The sequence below is a fragment of the Otolemur garnettii genome, unplaced genomic scaffold (genome assembly GCF_000181295.1).
Source record: "Otolemur garnettii isolate 467f Iridium unplaced genomic scaffold, OtoGar3 scaffold00111, whole genome shotgun sequence".
NCBI classification, from domain to species: domain Eukaryota; kingdom Metazoa; phylum Chordata; class Mammalia; order Primates; family Galagidae; genus Otolemur; species Otolemur garnettii.
Window position 1 is genome coordinate 1,269,570 of NW_003852506.1, and position 18,430 is coordinate 1,287,999.

Genomic DNA, 18,430 nt, shown 5'->3' on the forward strand with positions numbered 1-18,430 from the left:
ACAGTCAACTCACAGAAAAACATATACCAATAATTTTTAAATATACACAAGCTATATCCAACCTCACACATAATAAAAGAATGCAAATTAAATGACAATGGACATCGTTTCACCTCCCAGATTCAGAAAGTCTGATAATACCTGAGTGAAGAAGTTTGGGGAAATAAGCCTGGTACTGATACAGCACAGAGCATCTCTGAGCACCACCTCTTTGAAAATTGGTGACAGTTATCAAAATCTAGAATACGCACATCTTTCCCCTAGCAATGTCAATTCTAAGAATTTAGCTCCCAAATTATTATGTGGGTCATTACAAAAGTCCTGAGATACACACAAAAAAAGGAAGGTAAAATCCGTGGGGTAGAAACAAATGAAGCCCTCCCAGCAACACTGATAAGCCGAGCGAGTTGAAACTTAAACAACTGAATCAGAAAGGACGCTGTTGACCATGTTTCTTGGAAGGGAAATAATGGCCCATAACACAGTCTGTCTCAAAACTTTCATAGTGACCTGTATGATATATCTGTGCAGGGATATTCACTACACTATTATTTAACACATCAAAAAGAAAAAGCTATTTAAACATCTGTTCATGGGGGACTGATGATAGAGTACACTCATCTCTATAATACTACGAAATGTTTAACAAGAATGTGAGAGAGCTATAGGCAATCATAGAAAATGCTTTCTAAGATACACTGTTAAAGGAAGAAAGCAGGGCATAAACCAGTATATTTAGAATGTGCTATTTGTTGCAGGAGGGGAAAAGGATAGGTGTGGTGTTTTTAAAATAGGTCCACAAATTCCTTAATTTTCCATTTAAATGCTGGAGCCTAACTGCAATCTCCCTGGGGGATGGGCTGAATGATTCATTTCTAATGAGTAAAATAAGGCAGAAGTGACAGCGTGTAACTTCTGAGACTGAGTCAGAAGAGTAATGATGGGTTCTTCCTTGGTGTCTCTCGGATCCTTGTGCTGGGAAAAGCTAGATGCCATGTTGTAAGGACACTAAAGAACCCTCCTGGGACTCCCAAGTGATGAGGAATTGAACCTCCAGCCAAAAGACTTATAAACCTTGGAAGTGGAGCCTCCAGCCCCCATCACTCCTTCAGATGAGACCACAGTCCTAGGCACCATCTTCACTGCAAGCTCATAAGCAAGAACTTCCCAACTAAGCAGCTCACAAATTCTCGACCCAGAGAAACTATGAATAATAAATAATTGTTTTAAGTTTCTAGGTTTGGGGACAGTTTGTTACACAGCAATAGATAACTAATCAGTGAAGACACATGTTTGAATATACACAGAATCTCTCTAGAAAGATACTTGGGGGTTGTCTAGAAAAGAGAGAAAAATTGGGAGGCTGGGCCTCATGGCAGAAAAAGATGTATTTTCATTATATTATATCATTTTATGTTTATATATTTTTATTACTCTAATTTATTATCTTTTAAAAAAAAACAGTAAGTACATTTTATAAAATCCCATGGGCTACATAAATGCATTATACTAAACTGTGCATAAAAATATTTCATATTTTATATTTTGACTTTATATACATCAAGATTATGGATTTCACAAGCAACAAACAATTTCTAAAAAACAGTTTCTAACTATATATAAGATGCTTAGTGTCTTCAACATTTCTTACTCTCTGTGATAGAACCTGCTAGTTCATTACTCCACAGCCATTCTCCCTTCTTCTTTCAAAATACAACTTCAATTTTCTATGAATGGTAACATATTTATCCCCAGGTGATGAATCTACAGAGGTCCACACTAGGACTCAGCAAACTTCTTCTCATTGCAACTATTCAACTCTGCCATTGTAGAGCGAGAGCAATCATGGATAATATGTAAAGGAATAAATACACTTGGTTCCAAAACACTTTTGTTCATAGGCATGAAAATTTGCATTTCATAGATTTTTCATGTGGCACGAAATAGTCTTTTTTGACATTTTTCAATCATGTGAAAATATAAAAGTCATTTTTCAGGTTGTAGGTATACAAAAACATTTTCTTGGACGTGTAAAATGTCTGGAGATGGGTGGGGGACCCAGAACCCAGTGCTAACCAACCAAACATAATAGAAAAGTCTGCTGCAAGAGTTCTGGAGAGGACTTCTGCTCCCTGATGAAAAAGAAATGGGGATAAGAAGAAAGCCCTGGCCCTTCCCCACCTTCCTGCTTGAGACATTGCTGGGAAGGATTTGGTGTTTGTGGCTAAGGCATCCTTCTTTTAATGACAAAGGGAAACAGAACAGGAAGATCTGATAGGGTCTCTACCCTTGATGACGTGGGTAAGTAGCTGCATCCACTTATCTCTGAACATCTTACTGTATCAGAAAAATAAATTTCTACTTAAAGCCACCTATTACTGGATAACCTACTGGTTGCAGCTGCACACACTCCTAATGACATTCTCCCCAATATTAAATACCATAGTGTAGCACCAGCTAGGGCAAAGGTATTATTTATAGCAAGCCCTTGAAATAGAGCTGCACATTCCCAATTATTAGCCCAATTTGACTGCTAAATTTTGAAAGCTTAGCAGAGCTGACACCCACTCATGCAAGAGCAGGGGAAAAAATATGATAAATCGTCTTATATTCAAGACTGAGGAAGCTTTATAGCAACATTAAGTAAAATAGATTTTGTACCTAAGCACCAACACCTCCAAATTAAAATGCTGCTTTAAGAATGAGGAAATGTTACTAAGCTCCATGTAAGCATTTCACATTGTATATTGAAGCAGTACCCTGAACTCCAGAAATGCATCAACGTACAAAGCTATGATTTAATAAAAAAAATTTTAAAAAAAGATAAACTTTATAATCCAAAATAAAAAGAGAGAGAGAATGAGAAAATGGGGCTCTCAATGCAAGCATGGACTCCAGTCGAAAATGTACTTGGATACTGTCTCCCCACAGGAAGGAGAATGGGCTACCAAAAAGCATGGGGGGGTCTTCCAGAAGCTGTCTACATCATGCAGAGAATATCTCACCCAGCCCTGCCAAGATACAGGGCCCAGTTTATGAACTGATATGCAAGCAGAAAAAAGCAAGAAACTTAGTGCTGAGAAAGGAATATCCATCTCCCCAACACTTAAAAAACCTCATCTTTGTTGAATGTGATAGGAGAACAGAGAACGATAAAAGACAGACTATTTTACAAAAGCTTGAAGAATTTGTACCAGGGGTTATCCGAGGGTCCCACTCTCTGCAGACCAGAAAGGAAAATGGTTGTGTCTCCACAAATGCAATTAAATCAATAACCAGTGGTGTGTCTGCAGATGCACCTGCTGCTTCCTCATCCACCATCCCCCTTCCCTTCATACTGGCAAGAACTGGGCATCTACTATGTAACAAACACCATGGAAAGGGCTCAGAGAGCAATGGTGTGCCACGCTGCAGTGCAGTGCAGGCTCCCTGCTCACAGACTATACTACAGACTCATGGGGTCTTACACTGCTCATGTCTGTCTTCTGTGCTGGATGGTAGACTCAGGGAGGGCAAGGACCTTGTCACTCCTGCCTACCATGTGTCATCAGACTGTCCCGTGGCATCCAAAACACAGGAGGTCATAAACCCATATGAGCTGAATTAGCAGGTTAACCTTACAGCACAAGGACACATTTGAACCCAAAGTGCAGATCAGAGCTTTGGCTTTTACAGGGTCCTTCAATTCTAGGTTTTACCCAGGTATCTGAAGTTAAAGGATGAATTCACGTGGTTAAGGGCCCCCGTGTGGTATTTCTGAAGGTGTCTTATAGGTCATTAGATGCCCAAAGAGAGAGGTTCTCTGAGTGGGCCCAGTGTCTCCAAGGCTGGCCATGGGAAACCCAGCACATAAAGGATGTGAGGAGAGGGACTCCCGCTGAAGGGGAGACAGCACAATTGCCCCCAGGAAGCACATGGCCCATCAGCCCAAACAGAGATGGCAGCCGTGACGTGTGCCCGTGACAGGAAAGAGCTGCACATTCCAAAGCTCTGTCATCTTATAGCTCTGGGGCTAAGAGGGATTCAGGGAGGAAGGTGGCCCTTTTCCCCTCACAAAGAACGCTAGACTGGACCAGGGCAGTGGGGAACTGGGCTTATATCTAGGTTTTACCTCTCACTAACCTAGTCATCTTGAGCCAATCAGCCTCCTACCTAGCACCACCACAAAGCGCCAGTTGGGGCTTTTCACAAGCCCACTACAGTGCCTGGCAGTGGGGCAGAGAGGTGCTTACCATGGTATCTCTCTCAGTGCAGTGGGGATGTGGCTGCTCTCATGTGCATGCACACACACGCCTGTCTGTGTGCAAAAGGTTAGCCAAACATCATGATCTCCCTATTTCCACCCCAAGTAACTGTCTACTGGTCTCATGTTTGTAATCTGTAAGGTTTTATAAAACAATCAGAAAATAAATTACAAAAGAAGATTGCTTTAGGGGAGAATTAAAGTCTCAGAAGTGGGCTCGGCACCTGTGGCTCCAGTGGCTAAGGCGCCAGCCACATACACCTAAGGTGGCGGGTTTGAATCCAGCCTGGGCCCGACAAAACAACAATGATGGCTGCAACCAAAAAAAAAAAAAAATAGCCGGGGCGTTGTGGCAGGCACCTGTGGTTCCAGCTACATGGGAGGCTGAGGCAAGAGACTCGCTTGAGCCCAGGAGTTGGAGGTTGCTGTGAGCTGTGATGCCATGGCACTCTACCCAGGGGGATAGCTTGAGGCTCTGTCTCAAAAAAAAAAGTCTCAGAAGTGCATCTTCGCCCACTTCCGCTTCCCTTCAGAACACATGGCACACACACAGCTATGAAAACAATGTCTCCTTTCTGCTCCCCAGAGACCAAACCACACAGAACAGGTCTCAACACGCTTTCTCCCTGGACACATGCACACAGAGCCTACTGGCCTACTGGGGTCACTCAGCTGCTGGTGCTGGCAAGTTCCTGCCCCACCATGTGGCTAAGGATGCTTGGGAGCCTTTTTTTTTTCCTCTTGGCATTTCTGAGTGATGACACTTATTCAAAGGCCATATTCTTCTTGAGTTTTACTTTACTCCCTCAGATCTCAGTCTGACCTCCTTAGAGAACCCGATTGCCATTGCAAATACATGTCTTTGAGCGCAGCAGTAACTGCACGTTAAAGGTTAAATATATGGTACTCTACACACTGCGTAAGAAATTCTTGTCCAGAATTATTTGGAGGTTACATTGAGGATTTTTTTAAGTCATGTAAAATTTCCCAGGAAATCCATATCTCAGACCGTCCCACTGAAGGACCCTGATTCCAACTCCACACGCTGGATTAGAGAAACCAAAACTCTGAAAAAGACAAACTTTCCACCACTACTGAACACCTTACTTTATCCTTTGTTGTGAATATTTTCTTTTTTGGTATTATACTGTTACCCTTTGTTGTCATAAATAAAGAAAAGAATCATTCATGCAAAATATATCTCAGGGTTACCCTATAATTGATGACAAATAATTGATATTTCTTTGAGAAAATGAAACTAAAAATTAGCACGATCAGCAATAATTTACCACCAAATAATTCAAGGAGGTCTTGCTTGGCCTGTTCTGTATCCCCTGGGCTCTTTTACAAGAATTCATCCCTGCACACTTATAAAATAAAACAAAATGACCAAATAATAACATGACACATCTCATAAAAATGGAGACTATCAGGCAGCTAAAATTAGAAGCACATTTGAGGCAATTATTATGTTACTAGTAGTAAATTAAAACATTCTGGTATATTTGTAACAATATACTTTTTTTTTTTGAGACAGAGCTTCAAGCTGTAGCCCTGGGTAGAGTGCCATGGCATCACAGCTCACAGCAACCTCCAACTCCTGGGTTCAAGCAAGTCTCCTGCCTCAGCCTCCCAAGTAGCTGGGACCATAGGCACCCGTCACAACACCCAGCTATTTTTTGGTTGCAGCCGTCATTGTTGTTTGGTGGGCCCGGGTTGGATTCGAACCCGCCAACACAGGTGTACGTGGCTGGCACCTTAGCCACTTAAGCCACAGGCACCGAGCCTAATATACTTTTTAAAAATAGGAAGAATTGTAAAAGTTAAAAGTTCACCAATAGAATATGGGCTAATTAATTTTAAAGTGTGTTTGGTAGGCTCTTCTATGAAGACTGGAGGAATCTTTGGAAGAATATTGCAAGACTCTCCTTATAAAACAGCTCTGGGAAGTCTTCATCCCAAGTATGCCATAGAAAACCCACTGTGAGCACCTACTTGGGCACGCCCACAAAACTCACATCAGATGTCCACTTGGAAAAGCAAACAGAGCCCAAAGGAGGAACCTAGAAAAGGCTAAATCTGGCTAAGAAATTCTATTCTGAATTAACTTAAAGATTTAAAATCAACTATTACAAACTTGGAAAATGATTCTAAAGGTCTTTTACTTGTTTTCTGCTTTGAAGTGTTTCTTGTTCTGTTTTGTTTTTAAAGAGAATGTTGGGTAGGGATAAGAAGAAACTGAGACGCCGCCGTATCAATGCTCTGAGGAAATTCTTAAGTGACCCTCAAATTGAACCAATCTCACTGTTTGGAGATTTGTTTTTTTCCTTAAAGGCGGAAAAACAGGCCACAATTAAGCACCAGGTCAATCACAGTCAAACATCACGGGGAGGCCACCTGCAGCATGGCCCATGCCTCTGCCCACACTAACCACTTCTGAGCAGTGTTTGAGAAAACAAGCTGGTTTTATTTTTCATAACATTCTTACCTGCAGAGAATGGAGGTAATTAGGTACCTAGAGGGATCCCCCCCCAAAAAAAAACCCCAAATGAATAAATAATAGCAGAATGGAAGGCGGAAGGGACTTTTACTACAATGAAAGTTTATGGGAGCAAAGCAGACAGAAGGAACCACGGCAAGTCTGATTTATGCTACGCTTATTTCAAGCCAGGCACTTTTCAGAGTGTTTTAAGTAATCTAACTCTTGCATCCCCACAATAACCCAAAGAGGTAGGTACTATTACCTTCCTCATTTTATCAATGCATCAACAAAACAAAGAAAGGCTAAGTCACTTGCCCAGGGTCACACAGCCAGAAATTAGCAGAGCCAGGATGTGATCTCAGACCCACTGGTTCTAACGTTTGATCACTGCATTCTTCCAGCTCTTGTGGGCAGCCAGCCACCCACTCAGACCTTCATCACATTCAGCACCTGTGCTCTGTGCCAAGCGACAAAACACCAGAGGGCAGTGTCTCAGTGGGGAGACAGGGAGAGGGCAGAAACGCCATCGAGGCAGAGGGTGCAGCAGGACACACAGCATTTCAAGGCTGGAAAGAATGTGCTCACTCATGGCAGGTAAGTAGTTTAACGCAGCTGACGCAGCAGCTCTATGGGTGACAAAGGGTCACCCAGAGATGCCCAAAGAAGGCCAGAGACAGAGGAGGCAGAAATAACTTCTGGAAGGGCCTCCTGGCCTGGCTAGGAATGTGGATTTACCTGAAATTTTGCAATAAACTGAAGAATTTTACACTAAGAAACAAAATGATCAGATCCTTTCCTCAGTTCACTGGCTATTACACTGGCTAAATGGGAGCGGGCCGAGAATGGACGCACGGAGGCTACTTATGAGCTCTCACTGTGCATCATGTGTAACAAGAGGCCATTTGCTGAAATCACGTAGCCAGGTGACCAGAAAGACAGGGAATTTCTTACAAGGTGATAGAGAGGAACAGATTTGGGGACACATAGCAGAGATGCTCCACCTGTATCCCTGGGGGGGAGGGAGGGTGCCTGGAGGTTATGTCCCAGGGTCTTAAAAAATGCTAGGAACACCGCCTTCTCACTGGAGGAGAAATGCATGCCCACTTTCCCTGAGTCCCACCCTGCCCAAACAATTCTTAAAACTCTGCTGTTAATCTCTTTGGGAGCATTTCCTTTTACTTATTAGAATTTGGTTACATTTCAGCCAGAGAGGTTTGGGCGGTAAATGGCTCCTATGAGCCTGTAAGTATTTCTGAGGGATTATGACTCAATGTGTAATACACATTCCTGACCTTATTACATCTCTAGCCTTCCTGGGTCTGGCCAAAGGTCTCCCACAAGTTCTTTTTCTTTTTTTAAACAAAGATCCTGGTGTGAACTGCTGCTGGACTTTGTACCTGTATTTTTGATGCTTTATAAAAAATTTCTGTTTCAATTCAAAATTCCTCAGTTGTGTCTCTACAGATTCCTGCACAGAATCCTCACTCTCTTCCCATTTGAAGTGAGGTTAAAAATAGGACACATGGGCAGATGCTGTTCAAGTGACCAGCATCCTATATTCTTCCCAAACAAATACTAAAATGTTCAATAAATTTTATGTCAAAAAGATTCCACTTTCCTCCCAAACACACCATATTGATTCTATCAAAATGAAATGTTCTTCTGGAGGTCAAAACCATTGGCCAGCGCTGGGTCTCTGAGATTCCAGTCTGGAAGGTATTTCCCCTGTCGGACCTACCAGTTTGCATTTTCAAGTAGTAAAGCTTCCTTTTGCAGAAAATAGGACTGCAGTTTTTCTTCCACAGTGAAAGCACATGTGGTGGAAATAAGATGGAGTCAGTCAGGCCAGGGCTGACTGGCCTGGACACTGGCTGACCTTGTCCTTTTAGGTCCTACTTCACTTTCACCTCCTGTCTCCCATCCTAGTGTTCTGTAAATTTAGCTCCCACCCTGAAGATGCCTACCTTGAGTAGTTTAGGAGGATTGATTTAGGAAATTAACTTTTTAATTGAAAATGTCATAATAGTTGACTGAGTTATGCTGATTATTATTTAAAATAAGAGTTAATGTGGTCTTTGCCTTGAACGTTTATCGATAAACTGTGGTTTTGGAACTAAAAAGAACTGTCTTGGAGAGGCTGCTTTCACTGTTCTCCAGAATCGCTGACCTTCCGACAAAGTTTGACGGACCTGCAAACTATCCGGGTCTCTGCATAGTGGCTGACAGTGACCGGCGCCAGACCCTCTTGTCCTGTAACAACTGGACACCCCACCCCTACCCCACTCCGGCTTTTTGGTTAATTCTTTAATAATCTCTAAGACAGGAGGGCCTGGGGCGGCGCCTGGGGCCCAAAGGAGTAAGGCGCCGGCCCCATATCCCCGGGGTGGCGGGTACAAACCCGGCCACGGCCAAAAACTGCAAAAAAAAAAAAGACTTGTAGGGCCAGTTAGGATTTTCAGGACAAAGGACAGTGGGATGCTGGACCCACGTCCTCACTCCCCACCAAGACCTCTTTGATTCCAAACTCTCAAGTCTTCCCCTCAAATGCTCTTGAAACTCCTCGCGAAATCTCTACAGTCCTGCCTCCCTCCCCGCGACGGCTTACCTGGTGACAATTAGTGCGCCCTCTCTACGTGTCCCTCTCAGACCTAAGACCAAGATCAAAACTGGGACGTCCTGAGAGTCAGGGAAGCGAGATTTACCTTGACAAAGAGGGTGATGTCGTGCTCCTGCCCCGGGGTCCCCTCCTCGGACTCCTCTCCATCCTCCCGTCCGCCGTTGACTCGCGCAGACTCTTCGCCTCCCTCCCGGCTGCGCTCCTCAGCCAGGTGGTTGCTGAGCTCGGCCTGCGGCTCCGCCGCCGTCTCTCCCTCGGGGCTGCCGTGCGGAGCCTTCCCCTCACCCGCGGCTGCGGCTTCCTCGCTCAGCCCCTCCGGGCTCCGCTCTCGCCTCTCTTCTTGGTTCTCCGTCTCCTCCCGAGGCCCATCCCCGTCCCGGCCCTCGCCAGCTTCTGCTCTCGAGTCCCCAGAGACCGCTTCTTCACACCCCTCTGTCCCCGAGAGCCCAACTTCCTCGGCCGCTGTACCCACCGCAAGCTCCCCGGGGCTGGGACCCGCTCTCTCCGAGGCTGCGGTCTCGATCGCCTCGGCCTGGGGCGGGGGGCTGAGGTCCCCTCCGTGCTGGGGCTCACCCCCGACGTGGGGCTCCCCTGCCATCGGTCCCCCGGCGTCCATGCTGTCCCCCGACGGCCCAGGCGCGCTGCCTTCCCGCGCCTCTTGCCTGCACTCCGTCTCCTCCTGCGCCCTGGGGACCTCAGGGTCCCGAGGCACCCCCTGAGATGCCCCCGGGGGCTCGCCCTGCGCACAACACCCGACACTGGCCTCCTCCACCTGCTCAGCGCTGCTAGCCTGCTCTCCGCCCTGCGGGACCTCGGCTCCCTCCAGGGCTCCCATCCCGGCCTCCGCCTCGCCCTGAGCTCCCCCAGCGCCCTGCGCCTCGGCCTCGAAGCCACTGCCCGCCCCAGGCGCCAGCTCCCTGCCGTCCCCTTCCTCCTTCGCCGCAGCCGCCGCAGCTGCGCCCGCCCCCTCGCTCGCCTCCGGCCGCTGCACTTCTGCGCCTGCGGCCCCGGGCTCGCCAGGTGTCTCGGCCTGAAGCGTTGGGCCCTCGGGCGGCCCCTGGGCACCCGGGGCACCACCCTCCTGCTCCGCGGTCTCGGCCATAGTCACAGCGGGCTGTCCTTGACCCGAAGTTCTCCCTTGACGCTGCTGAGGAGGCCGGTGGCGCTGGGCGAGGAGCTCGGTGCCGGTGGCTGCTGAGACCCCTCAGAGAAGACGCCAGCCCGGGCTCCAGAGGCGAAGGTTTAGCAGCGGTAAAGTCTCTAGGCTCTTTCTCCACCGCTCCAGCCTCTCCCCGACTGCGCGTCTGCTTCCTACCCGGACCTCGGCGCGGGCCGTGGAGCTGGTGTGCGGCGGGAGACGCCGGCTTTGCCCTGCACGCTTTGAAGTGCTTGGCCGCGGTCCCCTGTGCTGGGGCTGACCAGAAGTCCTTGGAGCCAACTCCATCCCCTCTGAGATCTGGGCGGGGTTTCTTTTCCTCTCCTCCCCCAACTTTGGCCTGGGAGCCTGGCCAATGACAGCCCTTCTTGGGGCCCCTGTGGATTTTAATGAAATGATCCCGGTTCTATGGCGGCTTGGCTGTCTTCAAGTTCCAGTCATTTAAATCAGTCCCCAAACACACTCAGACATTCACAGTCCCCACCTTACTCCAGGAACGAGCGTTCAGCCACGCCGGTACCCAACTGAAGGTGCCCACCTCGTGCCCGGTGTCTGAGCGCAAAGGTGCACAGGATGCAGTCGTGGGAGAAGCAGAGGAGGAGCCCTGGCTGCGTCCCAATTTCTGTAGTGTCCCCGAATACAGAAACACAAGGAGCCAGTTGAGTCCCTCTGACCCGAGAAGTGCGCTGCGCTGGGAGAGGGCATATCCCTCAGCTGTGTCTCTGGCCCCCAAGAACCTGAACCTGTGTGTCTTGTGGTTTCTCCGAGATTTCTAAACCCACGGCTAGTGCTTCAGCTCGACGTTAAGGGCTCAGGGAGCTGGAGGTGGGGAGAAGGAAACCCAAGATGCCAAAGAGGGAGGCACTGAATTCCAGACCCCTTCTCCTTAGATAAGGAAGTTAGTGGTAGAAATTATGTAGTAAGCTTACGGGAGCCAGGCTAGGTCTTGTGGGTCACAGTAAGGAACGGGCTTACCAAAGATGGCACTGTCTGTAAATGTGGTGAAACTGGGATCCCAGCTCAAGACTGACTTGACTTGTCAGGCTCTGAACGGTTTTACTACTTGCCTGAGACACGTTCGCCCTCAGACCCACAGAGCCTTGTTTTCATTACAAGAGCTGAGAGTGTTTTTAATGTGGCTTGGGGTCACACCTTTAGCTATCACCAGGATGTCATCGTCTGTAAATAATTCTCATTGCCCATCACTGATGGATGACAGGACAGGCGCCCAGGGGCACCCAGCTTCTCACCACCTTTCTCCAAGTTCATGTCCTATCTGGAAAGAACAGGTCAAAAGCTTCACCACCACAAAGTGACATCTACTCAAAGCATGGCACCCGCACAAGTGAGCTACAGATGAGCATGTTGGACACACACCCCACTCTGCAGAAGCTCCAGCCACCTAGCAAAGCAATCTTGCTTCATTCACCAAGGCAAGAAAGCAGCCATCACTCTAATCTCATGAAGAAAGGTGAAGCCTGCATATTCAGCACCACACAGCAAGCACAGCACGTGTTTACAATATCTTATGCAAGCCCTGTGAGGTCAGGTGTGTTTCAGAAAACAGAATTCTTAGAAAGATGATTGAACGTTTCTACTATATATTACGTGACACAACAGACCGCCTGTGATCAAACACATTAGCAGTATTTCTGCAGGGACACAGACAGCAGCAGGTTGGTGAGATAAAAATCATTCATAGTTTTGGGAATTCCCAGTTTAGGTTTACCACCAAATGAATGCAGGTCAGTCTGGTTTTGCTTCCATAAAAAGCTTGCTACAGTTGGAGCTTTTTAGAATTTCAGAATGAACATAAAACATGGAGACCAACAAAGCATTGAAGGGCTCTAGGTTTAACTGCCGGTGAGCTTGGGAAAATGTGAGCTTAGTTATACATTTAACTTTCGCCTTAAAAACAAACCAGCTGTCTCTAGTTCCAGCTGTCTCTGCTATTACAAAGAATGAAATTAAAGGCACATACTTACATGCAGAACATTGCAAAAGCTTTAAGTCAAGCAAATTTGATAGAAATGTCCTGGTCATAGGAGGGCTAGATTTTGGATTGAGCCAAGAGATGATCAATTATGGCTCACACACATGGCACAGTCACAAACAAGGCTGTTGACTGGTTGACCCTTGGCCCTGCATATTGTCTTTGTAGAAAAACAATACTAGTAAAGTTTACTCTGTCCTGGCAACTGATCCTGCATGTCACACACGGCTGTTTTATTCGATGGGCTTCAGATGTATTATTCTATAGGGCTTAGATTCACTCACTCATGTTGACATTAGTTCTCAAAACAACATCATCTGTCCTTAGAATATACAATCTTTCTCATTTAAATGCTAGTCTTAATAGGCACTTTTTAATTTTTCCTGCCACATCATTTTGCATTTCTTTGATTTTCTGTCATTAAGTAATGTTTATTTTTAAATGAATACAGACTCAATTCTGAAAATAAGCATGGAAAATAACAGAAGTGTAACTGTGCCACCCACAATTCAGCATTTTCTTCCTTTTGAGAGAGAAAGAGACAGATTGCTCAAGATACTGGGTATACAGCAATGAACAAAACGGAGAAGGTCCCTCCACAAAGGGGCAGAGCAAGAACAATAAGTAAACAATGAAACCAGAGAACTTTGGATAACATTAAGCTTTATGCAGACGTAGACGCCAGTATGCTGCACACACGCTGAAAACCTTAATTTCTTTCTCCCACATCCCATATCCAAACTTCCAGTAAATCCTATTGTCTCTAGTTTTAAAAAATATATTCACACTCCAAGGTCTTCTCTCTACCCCCTTTGCTGCCATGCTAGTCCAAGCCAACACCTCCTGTCGCCTAGATTTTTGCCACCCCTCCTAATGGTCTCCTGCTTTGCCCATGGCCTTAGACAGTCTGCTCTCCCATAGGCCGCTAATCTCCTTGGAAATCAAGAGTTTGACCATGCCACTTTTATGCTCAAAAACTTTCAAAGTTGTCCTGTCTCACACTAAGAGAAAGTCGGGTCCTTATGTATGAAGTATGAGGTCCTACAAATCAGGCAGCCCCAATCTCTTTCTGGCCTCATTTACTGCTTAACTTCCCTGGCTCCTAACATACTAGCCCTCCTGCTGTCCCCAAGACTCATTCCTCTGCCCAGGATACCCCCTAGATCTTTACCATTCACTCCCTGAGGTCTCTGATTAACCTATTTTCCCTATTTTAAAACAAAACCACTACACCTGGCATCTTTCTCTGCTTTATTTTCCCCATAACAAGTACCTCCTTCTGACATAGAATCTGTTTTGCTTACTTCTAATCTGTCTCCCCAATCCCACCACACTAAGATGCAGGGGTCTCTGAAACAAAGGTTTTAGCTTGTCACTGCCTAGGGCAGAACACACAGTAAAAGCTCAATAAACATTTCCTGAATGAATGAACAAGCACAAGCTTTCATAGACATATGCATCAACTGGAACTAATTTGTAAAAATACTTTTCTCAATCGTTTTTAAATTTGGGGGGACAAGTAATGTCACAAGACATGCTATTCATGGGAATTCCTATCTACTGACTTTGGTGAATGCTTTAGCAAATCCTTTTAATTATTAGCAAGGGCTAAGCCACTTCATGTAAAGGAACACAAAAGGAAATGCCAAATAAATACAGTCGTGAAGGTCACTATGAAGTTACTTAAAGATTGGCAAGTTGTTAACTTGGCCACCAGCACTAGATTAGCTATTTAAATACCACTGAGGGTTAAAGAGAGGTGACAAATTCAGGAATGGATGGCAAGAAACAAAAGTGTCGATAATTAAGTAGCTTTAAATAATTATAGAGTTTTCCAACTATATATCATGAGGAATCATAAAGAAGGGTAGCAGCTTACAAAGAAAACCTGAAGGGCTTATAAGCAATTTAAGAGTTTATTTTTTATGTTGTTTTTCCAGAGTGAATGGATGCCTTTCCATAGAAATATTCTCTTTCTCTAGCAAATATCTGCTACTTTCAGAAGAGCCCTCGGGAGTATAGTGTATCCATGACATTCAGGCCATAGGATATGCTTATGGCGGAACAAAGGTCCTCCTTGTCCCACGTTCTTTTCAAACAGCTGCAGCCTGTAACTACCAGAGGCTCCAAACCCACTTCTAAATCTGCCTGGCTTTGCCCAGTTGCTTGATTAATTATACTTCAGTTAAAAGCAGGTATCACTGCAGAATGAGCCTAAACGAGGTGGTAGGGTTTGCAAAGTCCACTGATCAGTGGATCCTGAAAAAAAATTCTGTATGTAACATCTTGTGAGACATCTTATTGTTCTTGTGAGACAATAAGAACACTGCACGAAACTAACACAAATTACAACTGTGGTGAAATGGGTGGGTTCTTGGGTCAGATTGCCTGATCTAAATCCCTCCCCTATCTTATAGTAACTGTAAGATCTTGATTCAGCTTTTTTACCTGCAACAGTGCAGGTTGTAATAGGACAATTGTATTTAGGGGGCGGGGGAGTTATTGCTATGCTGTATTTTTACACATTTATGGGGTACATATGATATTTTATTACATACATAGAATGTCTAATTATCAAGTCAAAGTATTTAGGGTGTCCATCACCTCAAGTATTTTTAATTTCTATGGTTAGAAACATTTCAAGTCCTCTCTTTTCTAGCTATTCGGAAATACACAATACACTGTTGTTAACTCTAGCCGCCCGTCTCTGCTGTTGAACGTGACATTACTGAACATATTATTCTTTCTGTCTACCTATGTGTACCCATTAACCAACCTGTCCTCATCTCTACTCCCCACCCTTACACACACCCTTTCCAGCCCCTGGTTTTCTACTCTCTACCTCCACGGAATCAGCTTTTTTAGCTCCCATATAGCAGTGGAAACACACGGTATTTGTCATTCTGTGCCCATATTTCACTTACTATATTGGTCTCCAGGTCCATTCAAGTTTCTGTAAACAACATAATTTCCCTTTTTATGACCAAATACCATTCCATGGTGTATACACACCACATTTCCTTTATCTTTTCATCGACTGGTGGACACTTAGGTTGGTTCCATGGCTTTCCTATTGTGAATAGTGCCACAATAAACGTGAGGATGCGGGTATCTTTTTCAAGATACTGATTTCTTTTCCTTCAGAGAAACACCCAGTAGTGAGACTGCCAGATCTTATAGTAGTTCTATTTTTAGCTTTTTGAGAAATCTCCATGCAGTTTTCCACAAGGGCTTACTAGTTTACACTCCCACCAAAGTGTGTAAGAGGACCCTTTTCTCTCCATCAGTCTTGTTTTGTCTTTCTAGTGATAGCCATCTTAACTGGATTAAGATGATTTCTCACTGTGGTTTTGATTTGTGTTTCCCTGATGATTAATGATGTTGAGCATTTCTCTTATACTTGGCCATTTGAATTCTCCTTTTGAGAAATGTCTATTCATGTCTTCTGCCCACTTTTAAATAAAATTATTTGGGGTTTTTGCTGTTTTTTAAGTTCTTTGTATGTTCTAGTCCCTTGTCGAAGGAGTCATTTCCAAATATTTTCTCCTCTTCAACAGGTTGTCTTTTCTCTCTTATGATTGATTCCTTTGCTGTGAGGAAGATTTGTTTAACACTGTCCCATCTGTCTATTTTTCTTTTACTGCCTGTACTTCTGAGATCTTAGCCAGGAAATCTTTGCCTAGACCTATGTCCTGAAGTATTTCTCCTACTGGTGTTATAGTTTTATGTCTTAGGTTTAAGTCTTTACTCCATCTTAAGTTGAGTTTTTTGTATGGTAAGAGATGTGCGTCCTATGTCATTCTTCTGCATATGGTTCCCCAGTTTTCCAATACCATTTATTGAAAAAACTGTCCTTTCCCCCCAACGAATTGATTAGCTATAAATGCAATTTATTTGGGGGCTCTCTATTCTTTTCCCTTGGCCTGTGTATTTGTTTTTGCACCAGTAACAGGTTATTTTAGTTATGATAGCCTTGTATACATGTTGAAGCTAGGTAGTCTCATACCTCTAGTTTTATTATTTTTGCTGAGGATTTTTTTTGGCTATCCAGGCTCTTTTTTGGTTCCATATGAATTTTAGAGTGTTATTTTTCCTATTTCTGTGGAGAACAACATTGGCATTTTGATAGAGATTCCACTGACTCTGCAGATTGCTTTGGGCAGCATGATGATAATTTAAACAATATTAATTATTCCTATCCATGAACATGAGCTACCTTTCAATCTGTTTGTATCCTTTCAATTTCTTTCATCGAATTTTGTAGTTTTCCTTGTAGAGATTTTCACTCCTTGGTTAAATTTATTTCTGGGGTGTTTTTGTTTCTTTGTTTGTAGCTGAGATTGGCTTCTTGATTTCTTTCTCTTTAATCCATCATTTGTCTATAGAAATACTACTGATTTTTGGATGCTGATTTTGCATCCAGCAGCTTTGCTGAATTTGTTTATTAATTCCGAGAGTTTTTTGAGCAGAACAGTGGTTCTCAACCTTCCTAATGCCATGACCCTTTAATACAGTTCCTTATGTTGTGGTAACCCCCAACTGTAAAATTATTTTCATTGCTACTTCATAACTGTAATTTGCTGCTGTTATGAATTGTAATGTAAATATCTGATAAGCAGGATGTATTTTCATTGTTACAAAGGGGTTTCAACCCACAGGTTTCGAACCACTGGAGTAGAGTCTTCATGTTTTCCTAGTATGAGATGACATCACCTACAAAGCAGAATAATTTGAATTTCTCTTTTACAGTTTAGGTGCCTTTTATTTCTTCCTCTTGTCTGATTGCTCTGGCCAAGATTTCCAGCACTATATTGAAAATACATGGCAAAAGTTGGCACCCTTGTTTTTTTCCAGTTCTTAGAAGAAAGGCTTTCGGTTTTTCCCCATTCACTACGATATCAGCTATGGATTTGTCGTATATGGCCTTCATTATACTGAGATACATTCCTTCTATGCCTAGTTTGTTGAGAGTTTTTATTATGAAGGAATGTTGAATTTTTCTGCCTCCATTAAGATGATCATAGGGGGGTTTTTGGTCCATTCTGCTGTTGTGATGTATCAAGTTTATTGATTTCCATATGTTGAACCATCTTTGTTCATATCCCTGAGATAAATCCCACTTGATCAGGGTGACATTACAACTGTATTGCCTTTTAGATAAGATAAAACAAAATCAATAAACCACTAGCTGTACCAACCAAGAAAAAAAGAGAGAAGACTCAAATAAATAAAATCAGAAAAGTTGGATTTGGTTTGCTAGTACATTTCCTCGCTTTTAGATGTTTCTTGTGTCCTAACATTGATGTATATGCATCTGGTATAGCAGTCACTTCTTCTAATTTTTTGAATTTGCTTCCATACTTTTTCCTGAAGGTGTATCTATGGCATGTGTTGGGTGGAGCACCTTGGCTTTGATTCTGTTTACAGGTAGGAGTATAGTCTCTATGATTTCCTTGGCTGTAAACAGTATCAATAGTGTATGTGTGATTTCCTCAGTGGCTTAGGGGACAGTTGCTGGTGGAGGCTGTGAAGAAGTTTCTCTGGGCACCACCTGTCAGGCTGGCTTGTGGGCACCTGGAGACTACAGTTCAAGGCTTTCATTCTCCCATTACCTCCACTTTGACCCCAGGAACAGCAGTAATGCTCTTGCTGGAGATAGACACAATACCAAAATTCAAGACAGAAATTCAATCTTAAACTTTCTACCTTTATCTGTAAATTTTTTCTTTGCATTGTAGTATTTTTCTAAAATTGTCCAATCTCCTATATTTGCTTACTACCTGTTTTAGAAGCATCAGTTTTAATTAACCCTTTTAAACCCTCCCACCCCTCCAGAACCCTGAACTCTGACAATTGGACTGTAATATGCCACTGGGAAGACCTGATGAAACAGATCTGTGGTCATGTATTTGAGAAGTGGCTCTTAGAAGAGGGATGGT

At 44.1% G+C, this 18,430-nt stretch overlaps 1 protein-coding gene across 1 annotated transcript in view; it reads right to left on the reverse strand.

The window, feature by feature from the left end:
- Nucleotides 1-10,444, reverse strand: part of CLIC6 (chloride intracellular channel 6) — a 43,063-nt gene extending 32,619 nt beyond the window's left edge. The window contains exon 1 of the mRNA XM_003797095.2: nt 9,428-10,444. Within this exon, the coding sequence (XP_003797143.1) occupies nt 9,428-10,444 (1,017 nt within the window). The remainder of the gene's footprint in view (nt 1-9,427) is intronic.
- Nucleotides 10,445-18,430: the final 7,986 nt, after the last annotated feature.